General features: G+C 28.1%; 1 protein-coding gene across 1 annotated transcript; it reads right to left on the bottom strand.

Annotated features, from left to right (window-relative positions):
* On the bottom strand, positions 6,228-7,429 carry LOC109349631 (ethylene-responsive transcription factor 5-like). The gene is made up of 2 exons (XM_019590509.1): positions 7,307-7,429; positions 6,228-7,271 (listed from the first exon to the last, which is right to left on the bottom strand). Exon 2 carries the CDS (start codon positions 7,245-7,247, stop codon positions 6,372-6,374), a length of 876 nt encoding a protein of 291 aa, XP_019446054.1. The 5' UTR covers positions 7,248-7,271; positions 7,307-7,429; the 3' UTR covers positions 6,228-6,371.

Genomic DNA, 21,490 nt, shown 5'->3' with positions numbered 1-21,490 from the left:
CGGGAGTCGATTACACCCTAGGGAAGGTATTAGCAACCCTAGTTGCCCGTTTGAATGGTACCCTATTATATTGCATGGATTATTAATTGTGTTATTATTATTTTTTTTAATTGTGTGATTAATTAATTAATTATAATGAAGAAAAAAATTGTTTTTATTATTGTGCCTGACAAGAATGACCCCGGTCCTACGTATCCCTATTAAGGGAATCAAGGCTTACGTAGTTCTTTAGGTAGAAAAAATTTATTTGTTGGGTTGATTTTATTTCTTTAAAAAAATTAAAATTTAAACTATTTTTTTTTTAAATGAGTGAAATATAGCCCTTATGTCCAATACCGCATCTCATATTAAAACTTAGTTAAGAAATTACATTTTTTTATTAAAAAATCATTTTTTAATATGAGCGAAACATAGCCCTTACGTCCGATACCGCATCTCATATCTTAAAATTGTGGAAATGTGGTTTCAACATTTTTTACAAATACAATAATTATATGACATATCATTATCAAATTTATTACACATGTAGATGAAACAGAGTAGAGGTGATGAACAAAAAAATAGATAGATCTAAGAAATTAGACTTACTTGGACACATGAATCAACATTTTTTAATTGAGAATAAACACTCACAGTCAGAGAGAATGTTTAGACCAACTCAACGCGTCCAAGTATGCATTGGGGCCTGTGTGATTCCAATGACTCGACAATTATTCCCAAGACTCGATGACATTATGCGAATTTTGGCATTGTTAGATGATGATTATTGTTTTTGGTGGTGTGATTTTTGGTGGGATGATTTTGGATTGTTGTATGAAAGGTAATGTTAAGAGTAAAAAATGATTGATGAATGAATTTGTTTGATTGTTGTGTATAGGAGATTTTGATGTTGGTGTGGATTAGAGATTTTGTGGTTGTTGTGGATGAGAGATTTTGTGTATGGAAGATGATGTTTAGGGGAATTGTGGATCAGTTAAGAAATAAATGGTATGAGCATTTTTGGCTTTTTTTTCTTTTTCTTAAGGGGAAGACTCCATCTATTTATAGCCAAAGCCATATGAACGCCAATTAATTCCTAGGAGAACATTAAGGGATTATGATTTTTTTCTAATTCCCAATCTGATTTTTATCACACTTAAATGCAAGTTTTAATAGCCAAATTTTCATACTCAATCAATGTATTTAATTTCAACACATGGCCAAATTGCAAAAAAAAAAAATCAATGAGCATCCAAATCTTTTCAAAATTCAAATCTACGAAAAATGGATTAAATATATGTCATTATGATGGATCATTCATTAAATATTCATATCTTCTTTATCTCTTTATTTGCTGGAAATAATTTTCTTTGGAATCAATTGAAATAAAATTCATTAAGTGCTAATGAATTCATTTATTTGATTTGATTACCCCATTTTCTAACAAAAATCAATTCATGGAATCTAATCGGATTCACATAAAATATATATTTGAGTTGATGAAATTTGTATAAAAAATATTTATTGAAAATTTGGTTTTTTTTTGAAGTATTTTTTGGCCGGACAAAATTAGGTATTCACACGGTTTATACACATATTTTTAAAAAAAAAATTGAAAACTAAAAAACTCATTACAAACTCATCTTGCCAACTCTTCTTCAACACTTCAAGGCACATGCTTCCAATGTATACTTAGATTACACTTTTTGGTTCATAATATTCGTGTGTAATCTCAGTGACATTTGTATAATATTGGAGTACTGTATAAAGTTAGGATTTGGTGCAAAAATATAATCTCGATATGAGATAACTTTGACTCATTGATGTTAAATGTTAAAAATCCAAATTTATTTGTTTTGTAGAGTGAGTTGTGAACTTGTGTCATTTATTTATATTGTGCGGTTGTTAAATGATACTTTTGAATTGATATATGTTTTGTAATTTAGACTTTGAATTTGTTAAAGACTTAAAATTGTTTGTTTATGTGAATTTTGAGCAGATTATGAATTATAAATTTGAATATATACGTATTTGAATTTTTGTTGTTAAATAGATTTATATATGTATAATTATAAGCATGTATATCCGGTTTAATCGGCATGCGATTTAATTACTAAACCACCAACTGAACCACTGTATCATTACCCTAACTGGTTTGATAACCGATACGATTTTAACAACACTGGTTAAAATAATTAATCTTTTTCGAAATATGTTTTAACAACATTAGTAAGTATTTAATATATCCACTAGTTACTTATTAGTTAGTAATTAATAAGTAATCACACTTAATATAACCGCTTAGATTGTATAACAAAATTAATTTTTTTGTGTACTTACCAGGAGTTTCTTTGATCAATAATTGAAGACCAATTTCTTAATCTTTTTCAGAAGTTACCAAAGTGAACTTTATCAACCAAATATATTTTATACCTAAAAATGAACCCGAGCAACCTAATTAATAAGTATAAAGAATCAATTATTATCCGACAACAAATCCTAATAATTTTAGTGGTTATAACTTATAGTGTCTTCAGCTGTCATCAATGGAAATATTATGTATGCTGACCGTTTGGTTATGAATAATGTTTGGCACATTGTTTGGTGTGTATTGTCGATTTAATATGTATACATTGACAGTGTAAATGTTTTTTACACTGTCAGCCAATCATCTATCATTGATTTATTAACTATTATTGACTCCCAAACAAAAATAATACATATCAATTGTAGATAATATGCTAACAGTGTAAAAAAATTTCACTGTCAGTGCATAAATTTTAAACTCATGATAGTTTTAAACTAAATTAGAGTATGATTTTACTTCTATATAAATTATTATAAAAAAGAAGATAAGTGGTATATTACCAATTTTGATATACTTGTACTTGCCTCCCAATCCTCAACAACAAAATTATAGTTATTTTTGTTTATAAAACTGGTAAGTGGTAACTCTAGAGTCTAGACTGTAAGCCTAAAATTTTAATTCTAAGACAAGCATGTTTCATTTTTATGTATTAAAAACTGAAGTGCAATAGAATAATTGTTTATTTGTATAATAAAAAAAGTGGTATTTATTTACTTTTACTCATTATCATTTAAGTAAACTCGTGAGTCTTGAACTAAAATAATGGCAATGGGGTGTATAGATTCTTTTTAATGTGCACTAGCATGTATAGAACTATAGATAGCGGTTAATGATAGTAGATAAAACAAGAAATTAATAAGAGTTTAGATTAAAATTTTATGTCGATTAACGTTGATTTGATAAACATGGCCCAGGTTGATTCGAGGTTGGGCCACACTACAGAGCAATAAAATGAGAGAATAGGTAATGACCCAATCACCCAATTGCTGTAATTATATATTTCCAATAAACACTTGTCTTACAATGTTATCTTATTTCTGTAGTTAGCTATATTTATATTCCCAAATAAAATAATATTACTTATTAAAATTAAATTTATCACCGTCTCTAAAATTAAATTTATAATACCACTCATAATATATTTATGATATTTTTATTTTGAATTTCACCCTATATAAATTTTATTAATGAAGGTGTGAATTAATTATGCAAAACTTCTCTAATGTGGAGTTTTATGGTCTAGAGTTTAATGTGCAATTCTTTACATCAAATTTTGATGTTGATTCATTAATTGAGAATAATGATCTCAAGCATTTATTACAAGAGTATAATACATATGTATTGTCAAATTAAAGATTTATACATATTCAGTATATTATCTATCATTTATTTATATTATTTTTTGTTGAAAAGTCAATTATTATTAAAAATAAACATAATGGTAAATGATGAAATAATATGATATAAAACTCTTATAATATCAATATATAAATTTTGTTACTCTTATTATAACAGACGTTCTAGATTGATGTATATTAAGTGAAATATACATTAGAGAATTCAATCTTAAATTATACTATCAAATTTATTGGAAAAATATAGGTCAACAAATATAACAATTTTTATCAAAAGGCTAGTATATACCAAAGACTAAATTAAAGTCAGCTCATACATATCATAAACTAATGTTAACAATTAAAATTTGAGATATTCAATTGAAATTCAAAGCAAATGTGTCAACCACCAAATAAGATCTTAGATTAAATAATGAATTATTGTCTTTTTGACACACAAGAAATAAATATCATTTACTTCTTTGATAGCAAAAGGTTATAAATTGAAGAAATATCACCTTAGATACACTTCTACAACTCTACTCTTTCTTTATAACAAATAAGATGGATAACTATGAAAATAAATAACTAGAGAACATATATAATGAGTAAATAAGGAAATTAAATTAATATGAAGGCTTCTTCTAGAAGTCTTCCCTATCCCAATCATTCACCCATAAGCATTTATATTTGCGATAAATATAAAGCAAGTCATTCTTATAGTGCAAGTCAAGTCATATCACGTTCCTGTCCTCTTTTACATGGAGATGGAATTTAGTGTCTTTGTTCCTTTATCAAATAACTTTTTTTAATTCTTTTGGTATCAACATTATCAAATAACTTTTTTTAATTCTTTTGGTATCAGCATTATCAAATTGACCGAATAGAAAGGAGAAGATGAACTACTATAATATTTCGAGCTCAACTGGTAAAGACGAGCTTTAATTTGAAATGATTAAATTCATCTAAAAAGTATGATCCCCTATTGTGTTAAATAGACTACCTTTTATAACACTTGACATGCTCGTAAACGAAACAAAAAACTAGATTAATGCATAAGTGCGTAATTCCCTTATATAGAAATTTGTAAGATATAAAAAGAAAGTTGTCCTAAATTAAGGTTACAGATAAAAATGTTTTGATGCATCATACGGAACCCCATAATATCGCACCAAATAACCCAAAAGGAAATTAAGCAATGGCAACTAAGATATGAAAAATGTGTTGGGATGGGCTATATCGTTATACCGTGGGCTTAAAATGAAAAGAAAAATATTAAGTGTTTGAAATCAGTTTTTAGTAATAAATAAACCTTGAGGCATTTTGTATGGTTGTTTAAATCCAAATTGGTCCAAAAATAAATTCAAAAGTTAATCTAAAATAAATCAAAATCAGAAAAATTGAACATGAATGGGTTGTGTTTGATTAATTTTTTTAAAATTGCTCGATCTGAATCGTTTTTTGGATCTAACTTTAGGAACTAGACCCATCCAAACTGAACGACACTAATTTAACTTAATATTGTATGAATGAAGTTGTGAGTTTAAGTTTTTAGTACTTCAATAATTTTACGAAACAATCTGAAATAAAAAAATAAGCAATTAGTCATATGATTGATTCAATAATGTTCATTTAATATGACTATAAAACATCTACTCGTTAAGTAATATATTCTCATATATAGATAAAATGTTTATATTTTTGAGATAATATTTATTTTCATAAATATAATTAAGTTCTCAGATTTGTTTTCTTTTAATATACGATGCAACCATAATGGTTGAAAAATTAATTACAGCTTCTAATATCTCTAATTTATTTTCATAATTATATTGTGGTCGTTGATATAATATTTTTTAAAATTTATATAGTTGTTGTTTATTTGTTTATATTACCATGGTGGTAGAAACAAATTTTTAGATGTATAATATTATGTATTATAGTGTATGTTATTAAGATTATGACAACATTAATATGAGTGAATGTAAATTTGTCACTTAAATTATATTAAATTTAATATTTTAGTAATATTTATGAGTTTTGAAGTTTGGAGTTTTAAACTTTTTTTTTAGTCCAAATTAACCTCATATTATTTGTTTAACTCATTCACTTCCAAAATTTCTTTATACTTTGGAATATTCTTCCACGTCTACTTATAAGTATAATATTTATATATTAATAGTGTAAAAATATATACATAATTGGTGTGTCTATTCATACGTATTACTTTTATATAGAAAACAATAAAAATTAAAAATAAATGGTGAATGATACAGTAAAAGTGCAAAACACTATTACACTATCTATATCTTTTTCTCTCTACTAATACCTCCTTTGCCTTATATTTTTATCGACACAACATGTCATCTCAACCGAAGACTTTCTTTACGAGGATCTATTCATCAATTATCGTTTCAATCAATAAATGCGTGGTTCATTTGGTGAATTTTGTTGTTTTTAATTAAATTGAACTTAACATTGTTTATAAAATTTAAACCGAACCTATCAAATTAGGACGAAGGAACTTGAATTGAAGCATAAAAATGATCGAATAAATAATGATGGTTAAATAAATGAAATCATCTCCATTTTAGGGAAAATCGACAACAATGTACACTGCAATTGTCCCTAACAGGATGAAATAAACAAAGACCAAAAATAGGGAAAAAGACAGCCCCAAATTTGGAATTTCACACCATCATTAGTTGTGGATAACCCAACGCCGGAATGGGAGATAACGGCGACAACGGCGGAACGTTAAATACTCCGTTAACATCACTATCCCAAAACCCAGTCCAAACAGACGGCGTTAATGGAGTCTCATTAACACCCTTCACCTCCGTTACCGTTTCCACCGTTTTCTTTTTCTTCACCACCGCCTTTACTTCTTCAACTTCCTCCTCCCTCTCTTCACGGCGGCGCTTCCTCTCGCCGTCGCCGTTCTCCGCCAAAGCACAAACTTCAAGCGGAAAATTGAGAATCGCTTTTGAGCCACGAAGCCTAAACGCAGCTCTATCGTAAGCTTTTGCAGCTTCTATGGCAGTTTCGAATGTTCCCAGCCAAACCCTAGAACCGCGCTTATTCGGGTCTCGGATCTCAGCGGCGAATTTCCCCCACGGTCTTTGTCGAACTCCTCTGTAGTGTTTTTTCTCCTCAGGTTCAACCTTCTGAACCGGTTCCGGTTCCTGTTTTTGGAACCGGATCCACTCGGTTTTCTTCGGCACGGAAATCACCAGCGATGGTTTACGACTCAATTGTGGTTTCTTCACCTCAGTTACAATTTCCGGGGTTTCGATTTCGAGGTCAACGACGTCGGGTTTGACCTCGAGTTCAAATTGGGGGAACTCGAGTTCAGGTTCAGTGAAGTAATGATTGAGAGAAGCAGAAGATTCAGAAGTGGAAGAAGATTGTGATTGGGATTCAGATCGAGAGAAACTAGGGTTTGGTTCTTCAAATTCGAACCAAGGTTTACTTTGATTTGAAGTTGAAATTGCAAGCGGAGAAAGTTCACCTAGAAGATGCAGTTTAATCCGGTTCAAAGCAGAAACTTCAGCTGGGTTTGCCATCACTTAACTACTGAACCGGGTTTTTCGTTTTCAATTTGTATAAATACTGAACCGGGTTTCTTGAAGGAAAAAGGGAATGAGCGGTTTTTGGAAAGATTGAGTTGATTGGGAGTGTGTATATCTAAGTGGTGTGGAAAATGAGTATATATAGAGTTGGAAGAAAGATGAATGCTTGAATGTATCAGAGCTCTCATATGACGTGCTAGGATGGTAGCAGGAAGCATCGTATTTCCTTTTACAAATATCCTATTGTCATTTCATTATTAATTTATTATACAGCATAGTCTAATAGTGTAAGGTTCCATTAGATTATTAGGATAATAAAAAAGTTAAGAGTTTGATTCTTGGGAGTGAAACTTGTTGGAAGGGCCACCATAAACTCCAAAAGAGATTAATTCATTACCCAAAAAATGAAAGGATACTATTCGTAGTACCAAAAAAATTATTATGAAATTTTGTGTTTAAAATTTTATATTAATTTATTCATTCTTCATTCATTTATATTACTTGTACGGTCAATAATAATTAAATTTTAATAATATATATTATAATAATTATATAAAAACCCTGTGCAATTTTTATGACCGAAAAGTCCCAATTTTAAATTCTCATTTTATCTTATATAGATTTAAAAATAAATACATAATTTATTTGTTATAAAATGAATTAGTGAAGAGTGTAATATCTATTAATATAAAATTTTATACACAATCATTATATTATTAACTATTTGTATTACCTTTTATTTACAAATAAATAATAATTTAAAATGAATAATAAGTGATATAACATATTATAAAAAACTCTTATATTATCGATGAATATATTTTTTCTCACATTATTAAATTGAGGTTGAGTAATAGGAGTTGAACTTTCTCCTCTGGTAAGGACCACCTGGTAACCTTCCCTCTTATTTTTTCTTGTCCTTGTCTAAATCAACTGCATCTAGCTTTTGATTTCTTTTATTATTATTCTTTATTTTTCTAGTATTTTTCTGGAATTGCATTTGGTTTGAGGAATTGACGTAATTACTTAATTACAATTTGTTCACGTTTGTCCCTTCTGCTGTTGTAATTAAACGTGCTCCTTTTGTAGTTTGATTCGTAAATAAAAAACTTCGTACTGTTAGTAGAAAATAATAGATTATCTACTGTTAAAAGTTAAAGCAAAGTCTGATGCCTTTTATTTAAGTCATTAATTAACTATAGTTTGTTGATTTATTATTTTTACAACCAGGAACGAAATCAGAAGATTTTTATTCACACTGCCAAAGAAATGGCTTTGGGTTTTGAGCATAATGGTCTAAGAGCCTATTACTTTAGTACCAGCCGCCCCCATTGGAGTTTTAAAATAGTGTGATTAATAATTTGATATAGCTGTTTTGGTTCGAGAATATCAAAATAGTGAAACATGGCCTGAGGATTAAGCTAACATTTGGTTGTAACGTGCAAGCAAGGTACTAGTTTCATTAATTGTTTGTGAATCATATATTAATTATTGTTAGTTTCATTAAATGTGTCAACAAATATTTTTTTACAATATATTCCTTCATTGTTATGATTACTTATTTTTTCTTTCAATGATAACAAAATCAATCACTGTAATTGAAAAATTGAAAAAGTTGCTGACCAAAATAAAGAAGTTCTAGATACAGTAAAAGTTTTGTTGGCTTAACACTTCTATCTAAATAAATAGAATAACGTCTAAATGTAATGCAGGGTGGAGGTGGAGCCGTGGAGACATGATTTTCCTTTTGTGCTACGTTATGATTGGAAAAATAAAGATTTATTAACAATATAATTTTTCTTGGCAAAAAAAGAATGCAAAAATAAAATAAATTATTGCATTATTATTCTTCTACAGAAAAAATATTCCAAGTTTATTTTGACATTTGGTTCAATAGTTATTACCGAAGGACTAAACAAATGAGTAATGGCGATTGATGTAAATCCAGATAGATAAACAATGCCCCTCAGCCTCCAACACCTCAGAAAACTTTATTTTTACGGTAAAACTTGTACCCCTTAAATTAACGTATAAAAATATGGTGTTAATGTTTAATTTTTTCATATATAATATAACTCCTTAATTTATTTTAATTTAGGAATCGTCATCCAATTGCATTCAATCATGTCGACAATGTGAATAACAATGTTGGCGAACAGGTAAGAGGGTTAAGAGCATCACGAATAATTCAAATTATGCATTATCAAATTAAAGAAAGTGTCGGACATGAACTTTTGAGAACCAAAATTTGTGCATGAGGTTGAACCTTTCAAGATAGCTATGTATAAAAAGGGCAACCTAATATGATTAGATACCTAACCCCGAATCATTTCTTCTATTTGTATACACACCATGCTTCTGGATAAAATAAATACGGATCTCTATATATGGATTATGCCACGCTTGGTTGCTTGGTTGCTTCAGAATTCTTTGACAACTATAATATCTATGTAATTTCGGTATAATGATTTATATATAATTAGTATATTATTTATTTATATTTTTTGAAAAATCAATAATAATTAAAAATAAATAATAAATGATAATTTAATTGTTAAGGTATATATTTTTTCTCTTTCTTTCACTCTAATGTGAATGAAAAAGGGGAAGGACTGATTGAGAAGAAAGGCTATTTAAGCTTTTATGTGACACATGTACTATTAGCAATTACCTTGATTTCTTTTTTTATAATTGTATTATTTTCATACTCTTGTTATTGTTGAAGTAAAGTGATTTGATTAAAAAGTCGTAAATCAATAAATAAATGCAACGACCTTCCTCATTTTTTAAAGTGGATTGATTTCTATATTGAAAAACCTTCAGTGTTCAAATTTTCATAAAATGTAAATACAACAAAACTCAAAGTTTTATTCCCACTAGAGTCAATCACATAGATCAAGTTATATTTTTTTATGAAATATAAATAAGTAGATAAATATATAAATCAAAATTCAGGCTTATATTTTATTACCGATTAATACCTATGTTTTATTCTCTAAAATTTTGATAATACTTTAATCACAGCAATGCCAATGGGGACCGACATATTTTGTGGACCGTTCAGCACATACACAATATTGTACCATAGATTTGATTTTGATGTTTTCTTATATTTACTTAATTATTTCCTCATCATTTAATTATTGAGCAGTGATTTTTTCAAACAAAATTTATATAATATTTCAATTTAGAGATAACTCTTGAAAGATTGATATTGCGTCCATTCCCCCACAAAAAATATAAATTTAGTCGATCTATGTTGTTGATAAATAGAGCTTATACAAATGTCATTATAAATCCTCGTCAAGGTTCATCATCTTCTTTGAATATGTGTCTTTCTCAAATTTAAAGGTTTGTGACCGTTTGATTCAATCAATCAGCTAGTTGATCCGATTGGTAAATAAAAATTGAAGGGGCTCATAGTTTTTTTATAGAAAAAACTTGCAATGCTTGAAAACTGTTTTCAGAAAATAACGTGAAAATGTTTAGAAAATGAAAATAATATTTAATAATTTGTTTAAGAATTTTAAATTTCGAAAATTTGAAAAATCATACTAGTTACCCCAATTTAAATATTTTTTATTTTCATACTTAATCTTTATGATGTAAAGTTACTCTTGCCTACATGATTATATAAATTATTTTCATATTATATTTCTTAATAATGTATATATCAACAATGAAAAATTTCTATAAACTTATAACTTAATAAATTAATCTTCACAACGTGTACTAAAATAAGTAAAATATTGCATGTCAATTACAAATAAAATACTAAATTAAATGATTATTTTAAATGATGTATTTATTTAATTAATCAAATTATCAATTAATAAATATATAAATATTATATGTGTTTTTTAGTTTTTTCATTTTGCTGATTACAAAGTTGATTTTTTATCTAATAACTCTATATTAATAAGCTATCTACTAGGGATAGTAATGACGCTGGATGGGTCCGGATAATGCACTACTCAGACTCGCTCCATTGCTTTACTTTTGGACTAAGATCCATCTCAAACTCGTGCAGATACCTGCTAAGTCTATTACTCATATGTCCTTGGGTACCTAACGAATATATGGATACCTACAAATTAAAAATAATTGTGAGTAATTTATGAAATGTGTGTTTGTTTCCTACAATCTTATATGTTATTTAGACAATAAAAAATGAAAAAAATTATAAAACATATTTAAAATTTTAAACACAATTTAAATTGACTATTAGATGCAACTCATTTTATCCAAACAATCATAAAAAACATAGTCACTACTTCAAAATTTTATCATGTAAAATTGATTAAATAAAAATTATTTAATCAGTATAACATTAAATTACTTATATGAATTAACAACATAACATCACATCATACTCCTTAACAATATTAAATCAATGTTTAACAATTACAATTATCCTATTATATATATATATGTAGCAAGAAATAATGGGTCTGAATAGTGCAGATCTAGGTAACTCATTATCCAAATCCAGACCCATCCAACAACGGATTTTAAAACTTCAAGTCTCAATTACTCATATCCAAACCTGATCCATTTTAATTATCATCTGCGGTACTCATAGGTCTAGGTCCTGTCGCCATTCCTACTCTACCTACATATTTATAAGCTTGCTCTACAAACTAATTTGGAGGAAAATACAATATAGAGAGACAAAATCCTATCAAAATATTGTCCTTAAAACGTCAACCACACACTTACATAGATCCAAAAACATCAATTCATATGCAGCTGTAAAATTGAATAATTTATAATTAAATTATCATATCCCTGTCTGGCTTTCTTAGCTAACTACTAATAATTTGAAATGTAGTTATTATTATTTTATTTATTGATAAATATGCCAGCTGCCACTAGATATTTGAGGCATGAAGCAACAAATTTTAGTTTTCTCATAAATCCAGTCCATGCTGGTTGTGGTATCAATTATTCTAAATATATGAAATGCAGCTTTGATCAAAGCAATTAGATCTATTACATATTTTAATGAGCAAGTCTAAAAAGGTGATTAATTTAACAATTAGATAAATTTAAACTTGTAAATTGATGATTAATTGAATTGTTCCATATTATGAGAAAACACATGCATTCCTTCAATTATTTAGCTTTTGGAAAAGAGAAAAGATGTATATATTCACAGTGTAACAATTTTTTACATTGTCGTTGCATCTCTACCATTTATTTTAATTATCTTTTATTTTTAAATAAAAATAATATAAATGAATGATGAATGATATATTAAATACGTATAAATCTCTATACTAATTGTGCATATGTATTAAATTCTTTAAAAAACACTTTTAAAGGCCCAACATCATGTCTTATTATTAGTAGGGATGGCAAAAAAACCGTACCAGTGGGTACTCGCGGGTAAAACCTGTATGAGTATGAGTACGGGTCACAAACGGGTACTCACAGGTATTATAAATCAGTTTTTAAAAATATCCGTAGTACATAGGGGCGAATATATGTTATTTATATGACTAATATATTATATTTAATTAAAATAAAAAATACATTATTCTAATATTCATTATACTATGTACAATTTTTTATTTTACTTTGTTTACATATTTTATTGAGTTTGGTGATGAAATACCCTATAAATATTATTACATGTGTAAAAATAGACATGTTTTACAAAGAAAATATACACTTTTGTTAAGGAAATGAGAACAAAAAATCACACAAAAAGAAAACACTAATAAATTTAACATTTTTGCCAAATATTTAATCAAAAAATGCAAAAATAATTAAGTTTCATCTTAATTGAAAAAGTAAAAAATTAAAAATTCATTTATAATATAGGAAACTCACGGGTACCCATTGTACCCGCGGGTACTCGTTATCTCGCAGCTACCCAAAAATACCTGCGAATACCTACACATGAATACTCGTACGGGCATAAACAGATATGGGTAATACTCTCCTATTTTAAAACGGATAGTGGGTAATTACTTCCTGTTTTCACCTGTACCATATGCCATCCCTACTTATTATAAAATTTGCAATTAATTGCTAAGCTGATTGACTTTTATATTAACATAGAAATTCAACTTGTTTGAATGAAAACAAATTACGCAACTGCACAAAGATATAGCCAAAGTGAGTTGTTGGAATATTCAACAAGTTATTCTTAAAATATTACTCGACTAGATAACTACTATTATTTACTAACAACACGTGCACGTGAACGTTTCTGTCTACTTTATTTTTTTAATCACTTATTTTCTTTCTCCTGATTAAAAGTTAATTAGGAAAATACATTATGGGCCTCTAATGTTCAAACTAATGTTGAATGCAGAGTCTACAATTATTTTTCTATTGAAGCAGAGAAAAGGAAGAGAAGACTCAAATATTGCGGTGATGCACACGTGTTGGCTTTTGAACGTAGTGACTGATACGTGCTTGCTAAAAATGGTATTAGAACTATAGAAGTCAAAGTCAAATGTCCAAATATGCATATGCTTATTGGTCAAGTTCAAACTTCCAAGGCTCTGTGTCATACTTATTATGATATGGAATTCAGATCTTCTATCACATTTTTTTATATATCTAACTCATTATTACATAATTTTTAAATTAATAATACTAAATATGGTAGTATTTGATTGGTTAATAATGAAGATATATAAAAAGGAGAGAGAATATATCTTATAAACATGTCAGTAATATCTGTATTCTTAAAAGTTAAGTGTAAAATGAATAATTTTCTCTTTATTAATAAGGATGATGACATGTAGTTCAGAGCACATTCCTATAGACGAAACTAGGTAGTAACAAAAGTCGCATTCTACTTACAAAAGAAAAGGTGCACCAGTAGGGTAAGCTACTTATGTAATAGAGAGCATATCTGTTGTCTCATTTTTTCTACCATTTCATGTATCAAAACTTATAATTGATTAAAAAAATATTTAAGTTGAAATTGTAATTATTGAATATTTTTCTAACCAATTATATCTCTTGACATATAGAGTGTCAAAAAGAAATAAGAAAGTAGATATGTACACTATATAATCCATCCGAGTGGATACAAGACTTGTAAAAGGAATATATATATCGGTTTGCTAACATAGATAATCTTATTTTTAGTTAGGTACATGTTAACATTGTGTACCAAATAATTTGGACAAAAAATATCCTTACCATATGCTAAAATGATTATTGTGTTGGAAGATCTTCATCCATAAGTTTTAATATCCTTCCATGGGCTAAATGAAAGAAGCATATAAGTGAGCTTGACACCACATCTTGACCAAAAATCTTAAGACATTAGGTCTATGGATCCATTCACTTATATGCTCTTTAACTCATCTATTTTTGTTCAATGTGTGACTTCTTCATTCACACTTGGAATACCCAATATCCCTCCCCTAAGTGTGAGTTCCTCTTCGAGTATTGGATACACTAGTGCTCAACTCTCTATTTACTTGCATCATCGTTGACTTATCATTTCATCAACGGAACACGTCACCTCTCGTCAGGAAGACTTTCGACACAAGGATCCCTCATGGATCTATCGACCACGTGTCGCTTCAATACTCCATTGAGCCATCGAACCATCAAATCTGATACCATCATTGGGAGATCTTCATCCATAAGTTTTAACATTCATCCATGAGCTAAGTGAAAGAAGTATATAAGTGGGTTTGATACCACACGTTGACCCAAAACCTTAAGGCATTGGGTCTATGGGTAGGGATGGCAAAATGGGCTTGGCCCGACGGGCCAGCCTGTTCGGATAGGTGTTTTTAGTGGGCTGAGCTGGGGGTTTCAACCCAAAAGCTCGTATTCAACCCGTTTTGGAAGCCCATTTTTTAGACGGGCCATGGAGGGCCGGGCTGGGCTGGCCGACAGGCCAGTATTTAGATTAAAGTTCATTTGTCTATCATGTTGCTCATTGTAATTAAGATTAAACTTTCACAATTTCAAGTTATGTTTGGATGCTTAAATATATAATTCTTCTTTCTCTTTGAAAATGAACATTTAATATTTTATTATGTACTTATCTATTATCTTCACTCTTATTCAATAATTGTACTTGTTATCAGATAAAGGTGGAGTTTCACTGACAATTAGAGGTGTTTGAATCAAATTTAAATATTTAATTAATTGAAATTGAAAATTGGAAACTGAAGCAGAACTACTGATTTTGATTCATTTTAAAAATTAATTGAATTCGATTACGTTGCAATTTATATTTTTAATGTAGTCGAATTCAATTATAGTCGAATTTAATTAATTAGATAAAAATCACTTTTATATGTAGAATACACAATACAAACGATAGGAAATTGAGTTGACAGACCCGGTAGTATCTGTTAACACGCTAGAAAATAAATTTAAGTGAAGAGATCGAGACTCTATTCTTGATGAACACAATTGTATATGTATCCTTTCTTTAATATTGAACAATTACCTCAAACGAATATATATTCAACTGCAAATTACAATATATAATACAACTTAATATGTAGAATACATATTACAAACAATAGGAAAGTGAGTTGACAGACACGGTAGTGTCTGTCAACACGCTAGTATTAATAAAGCCAAAACAAGTAATAACTATCACCATAACATAATTTTTATATTGTAAACTTAACTTTTTGTAACCTCTCTCATTAATAACTACCATAAAGTTCCACATATTCATTACATTGCTTTCTTTTTATATATAAATATATCATTAATCTTCAACATATTCTCTTATTTTTATCTTCTCCATTTCTCAACCGAAGAAGAATACATACAAAAACATTCAACAATTCTCTAATTAGAGGCACAAAATAAGAATTTGCATAACTTATATGTATAACATATTAATTACCACAAGTTATATTTTTAAATTTTTACTCTATATTGAATTTATATATTGTATTTCTTATATTTAAATTATTTTTTCTTAAATAATATAATATGACGTGATACATTCTATATCACAAAAACATAAAAATGTGGGTCGGCCGGCACGGAATGCCGGCGACGCGCTAGTATATATAAACTCAAACCCAAAACCAATCTTTTAATATAGCATTTTATTAATTTATTAAACAAGATAATCAGCGGGACTATGAATGAATATGAAATTTATATACTTTTAACTATATCTCTTTTTTACTTAAAAAACTATCCATTTTCATTTCCATTATGTATATATATACATGTAGCGTGTGTTTGGTTATATACATGCTTCAAGCTTATAAAATTATTTTTCAAGACCCAAAGTTGGTTTGAAATTCGTGTCAACTTATTCGATAATTTTATAATAAAAAGAATTCGTATTAGTATCATTATTTTCTTGAAAGTGTGCATTTGACTGAAACATTTACATTTATTTTTACAAACTTGAGGTTGAATGAAAATATTTAGATACGAATTAATTCATTTAAAACTGATTTTGACTGAAACCAATTGATTCAAAAGTACGTTTTATTGGTATAGTCAAACATACACTTAAATAAAAGGAAAGCAAATTATTTTTGTACTATCAGGCCATGATTGTGATACAAATGTAGCGGTTTATCTATATATTTAAAATTAAAAAACTATGTCCGCTATTTAATATCATATTTAAGGAGTGAGTTCTCCAAATTCAAAATCTTACTGATACATTTGGAGGTCACATGGTATAATTGCAAAATTTGAAGAGTATGGAGAATGTGCTCTTCAAAACGAGAAAAAAGTTTGTCTATATTGTAAATTAAAGTGAGAAAGTAAACTTGGCTTTATTTTGCTAAGTTTAAGTGAAAGAAGATTTTTATATATAAAAGGTAGTATAAAAGGCTAGATGTCTATAAATTTGGAAATTTATTGGTATGATGCTTAAATGTGCTGGAAGATTGACTTAAGAGTAAAAGCCAGAATGAAACAAGTAATCACTTCAAGTGGCTATCCTATTATGTTAACTCTAGACATATATATACCTACAAAACTAAAAGAGTAGAGATTTGCTGTCCCTAATCCTATATTTTCGTACTAATGATAATAAAATAAAAATAAATAATAATAAAAAAATAATTTTTTAATTAAAATATCATATTTTCATTAACACAAGATATAATATAAAATACGATTTATGATAATAAACATGTGTCCAAGCTAGCAATCATAATCATGGTGTAAGTTGCAACTTGGGAGAGAGTGGGGTCCTCTTATAGGTTGATTGATTGGTAGGGTTATCGACTTTGGAAGAGACTTATCCAACATGCAAACATGCACTGATGTCCACAACCATTGTATCCGTATAACTTGATTAGTGTCATTTTCATAAATCATAGCCCCACTTGTAAGTCCTTAAAAATCTTCAATAATTTGGAACCTTTATTACTTTCTTATGATATCTGATATTCTGATTTATAATGTATCTATATATTGTAATAGATTATTTATGTATATGTCTCCTTAAATAAAATTACACAGTATATAGGTGGCTGATAGATGGGTTATCTATTTTTCACAAATTTCATTCTGCTTTTTTAAAGGAAGTTCATACTGCTTTTGTATCATAAATTCCAATAAATTTTATAATATTTGACTTTAGTGTTTATCAGAAAACAGTTCTTTTTATTTACATAGGATAATATACATAACAGCTGAATTCTAATAAAAAGAATGTCGGCAAGAAGAAGCGGATACAAATCTATTGCTTAGTAAAAGAGACAAAGTTTAAATTCTCTTTACACCTAGCTTAGTATGAAATTTCTCGTAGGGATTCTCCTTAAAGTTTGAGAGAAGATAACAATCCGATTCTATCAAATATTAGATAGGGTAGGCGCTCGTGCTATATATCAATTTAATAAGACTATATTGACAATATTTAAAAAATGATATAAAATGTACCAAGAAAATAATATTGATTTAGTTTTAGAAAAATAATATTTTAGACATTTCTGCTTAGTAATTATTAGGGGATCTAGCAGTTACTCAGACAAGTCAATAACTCAGTGAAGGCATGAGTCATTGGTGGGACCAGTAGCTCAATAGTTGACTTGATTTGCATTAAAAACTCATAATATTATCTAACATTATTTAATAACTTTATAATATAAATTTAAAAACATTATTATACATAATTAAATAAGTAATAAAGAAGATTTCAATACTATGAAATGTCATAAATAAGTTGAAAACATCTCAAACAACATATTTATCATGCTTTGATTGAAAATGAACAATAAGTTAAACAATGAAAGTTTTTCTATATAAGTCAACAAATGACAAATATAAATATAAATGTAGTTATGAACATTAGAATTTTTTAATCTAAAAATGACATCGTTTTGATTGTTTTTTAAAAAAAAATAATTTTTGATTGACTCAGTCCATCTAGTCCGACCATCCGAACCACTGGTTTTATGCTTAAATCGATTGAGTTGAACTGAGTCAATCTATTTTTATGCAAAATTGGTTAGATGAGAGACTCAAACCAATCAATGTCCAATTCACGGTTGAAGCAGTTGGACCGGCTAGTCCAAGCTGAGTTTTATAACACTGCTCTATAGTACTAGAAGGTCCAGTACCGAAATGTGAAATTCATATTGATTTTCATGATTTTATTTTTTAATTTAAACATAATTAAAAATATGTACGGTTAACATTTTTAAGACCACGTGTCATAATTTCTTTTGATATTGGGCCCTTAACTACTAAAGATGACCCGGTTTCTATAGTACTGAAGGGTCTCGCTAGAAATGGTGATATGTGTATCAAAAAATTACAACGATCCAAATTTTATTTTATTTTAAAATAAAAAATAACAATAAATTATCAAACTTCCCAATTTTGTGAATCTGTTAGGTTAGTTGGAAAACGGAGTGTCAAATGCATTTTAATTTATCATCCTATTTCTAAGTTGTAAAATGTAGAATGAAAATAGGTTAGTAATGATAAATTAAAACAAAAAGAGTTTATCCCAACTGTGAACTAACCACCCCCTTTATTAATAGTAAGAAATACTCAATAATTTCATTATTTAGAGTAGTAGGGCTACTATATCAGCATATCTCATCAGCACCAACAAATTACAATGCTATTTCTTCACTTTTTATTATTCGCATTAAGATCCTCTAAAATTTTAGGTGGAATTTTTTTTGCCTTTCAACCACTTTTGTCTCAATAGCCATATTTTTTAATGTGATTACTGATTTTATTAACCTTCAATTATGGTTCTTGCCCTGTGTTTCAAAATTTCCACATCTCCATAGCCAGGTTATTCTTGTTATGGCGTAGAACCGGAAAAAATGGAGGTGTTTTTTGGGGTCAGAATTGGAGGGTTTCATTTTTGTTGGATAAAAGTTTTTTAAAGTGAGCTTAAGTATAAAATAATTAAGTAAATGTTTGCTAAGATTATAATACAATTTAAATTAAATCAAGAGTAAATACACTTCTACAAAGAAATATCATTTACTACCAAGATGTTAGTCAAAATGTGTAAAACCCCGTTAGATCTCTAGGATGGCCAAAAGGTCAAGAGTTCGGTTCTTGAGAACGATATTTGTTGGGAGAAGCAATCTATTTTTATATTTATGCCCAAGATCAAATTTGTCATTAAATATAATTATAATTGTATTTATTTATTTTTATCATATTGATTATTTAATTAAATAGATTATATGATAAGTTCCTTGATTAAAAATTAGAGACTTGTTATTATAATAATGAGAAACATGTCCATTATAATTTTTAATCTAAATTGTTCTAGAATCATTGAGAATAAGATATTAATGACTCAGATAGATCAATATATGTGTGACAACATTTATTGGATAAATATTAATAGATCTCATTTATTAAATTGTACATATAGATGATGAATATATGGATGTAATTATTAAACTAACTCAACCGAGAATTCCTAATGGTTAAAATTACCTTAAATTGTCAATAGGAAATTCTCAATAAGAAATGAAATAGTTTTATTTGACATGAGAATAATATAATAATTAACATGGTATTTATTATACTTTGATTTCGGACACATAATATCTCAAGACGTTATTTGAATGAATATTGAGTGTGATTAAATGCTTGTAGAATTAATTATTACTCAAGAAGCAATCCATTAAGTTTTGGTAATGGGTTTGAGCTCTATAATAAAATAAGACTTTGACCAAGGTATTACAATGAATAAAGAAATGAGTTCATGACAACGAATTAAAGTTTGACAATTGTATCATACTTTAAAGTTAGTACAAAGCTGTAAAGATTGAAGGAAATATTTTAGTTAATCTTCTAGTGTTTTTTGAAAATAAAATATATATTACTTCATACTATCTGGTCATTAAGAAGTGTTGTTAGACGCCAACCTTGATTAATAAATTAATTTAGTTAATTTACTATTAACTTAGTACTGAACCTATGATGTTACACTCTAACGAGTGTTCTAATCTTTGCTAAATAATTATATTATTTAATAATTAAATTGGAGAATTTAATTTGCTCAAATAATAATTATACTGAATATTATTTTAATTATTTGTTAGCACTAAGAATTAAATAATAAAGAAAATAAAAATAGAATTTTTATTTGTAGCTGAAAAATAAAAGTTGAGTTATTACGTTGTTTTATGAATAATTAGTTTATAGTATTCCAAACAAATAGATATCACTTGAAAAATTGTAATATTTATAAAGATATTACACAAGATTAAAAAATGTCTTTTGATGTATAAAAGTGGAGGGAATTCCTTTTTTTCTTACCAGACATTCACCGTAGATACATTACATATATGTATTTTGCATACAAAAAAAGTAGCACACATATGTTATTTTGCCATAAACATATACACAAGAAAGAAAAATGCTTCCTTTCACTGTAGTGTACAATAACAAAAGGGAAAGTTGTGTCGTATTTTGTGCAATCTATTTCTCTTTTTTATTTGCTACACATTACATACAAAAGAGTTTTATGTCTAATAAGTTCTTAGTTTTAGAGAGTCATATTTTTCCGTTCCATTTTAAAAGATCCTTTTCCCTTTTCAACCTGTGCTAAATTGTGGAATATAGCAATCTTGGGCCTAGAAGCCGTAGAGAGAGAGAGAACGATTTTGCCATGATGTCAATCAATATTTGTACTTAAAACTCATCTGTGGGTTTATGCAACAATGAACAAAAGATGAAGGTGCAGACCTATAGGTGTGCTCTTCTTAGGCCTTTGATTTCAAATATGGGCCTTATCAGTCTTACACTGTATCTGTTCAGAAAAGGCTAAGGTTACA

The sequence above is a fragment of the Lupinus angustifolius genome, chromosome LG06, assembly GCF_001865875.1.
Source record: "Lupinus angustifolius cultivar Tanjil chromosome LG06, LupAngTanjil_v1.0, whole genome shotgun sequence".
NCBI lineage: Eukaryota > Viridiplantae > Streptophyta > Magnoliopsida > Fabales > Fabaceae > Lupinus > Lupinus angustifolius.
The sequence above is the reverse complement of the archived record's forward strand: the minus strand, read 5'-3'. Positions and strand labels throughout refer to the sequence as shown.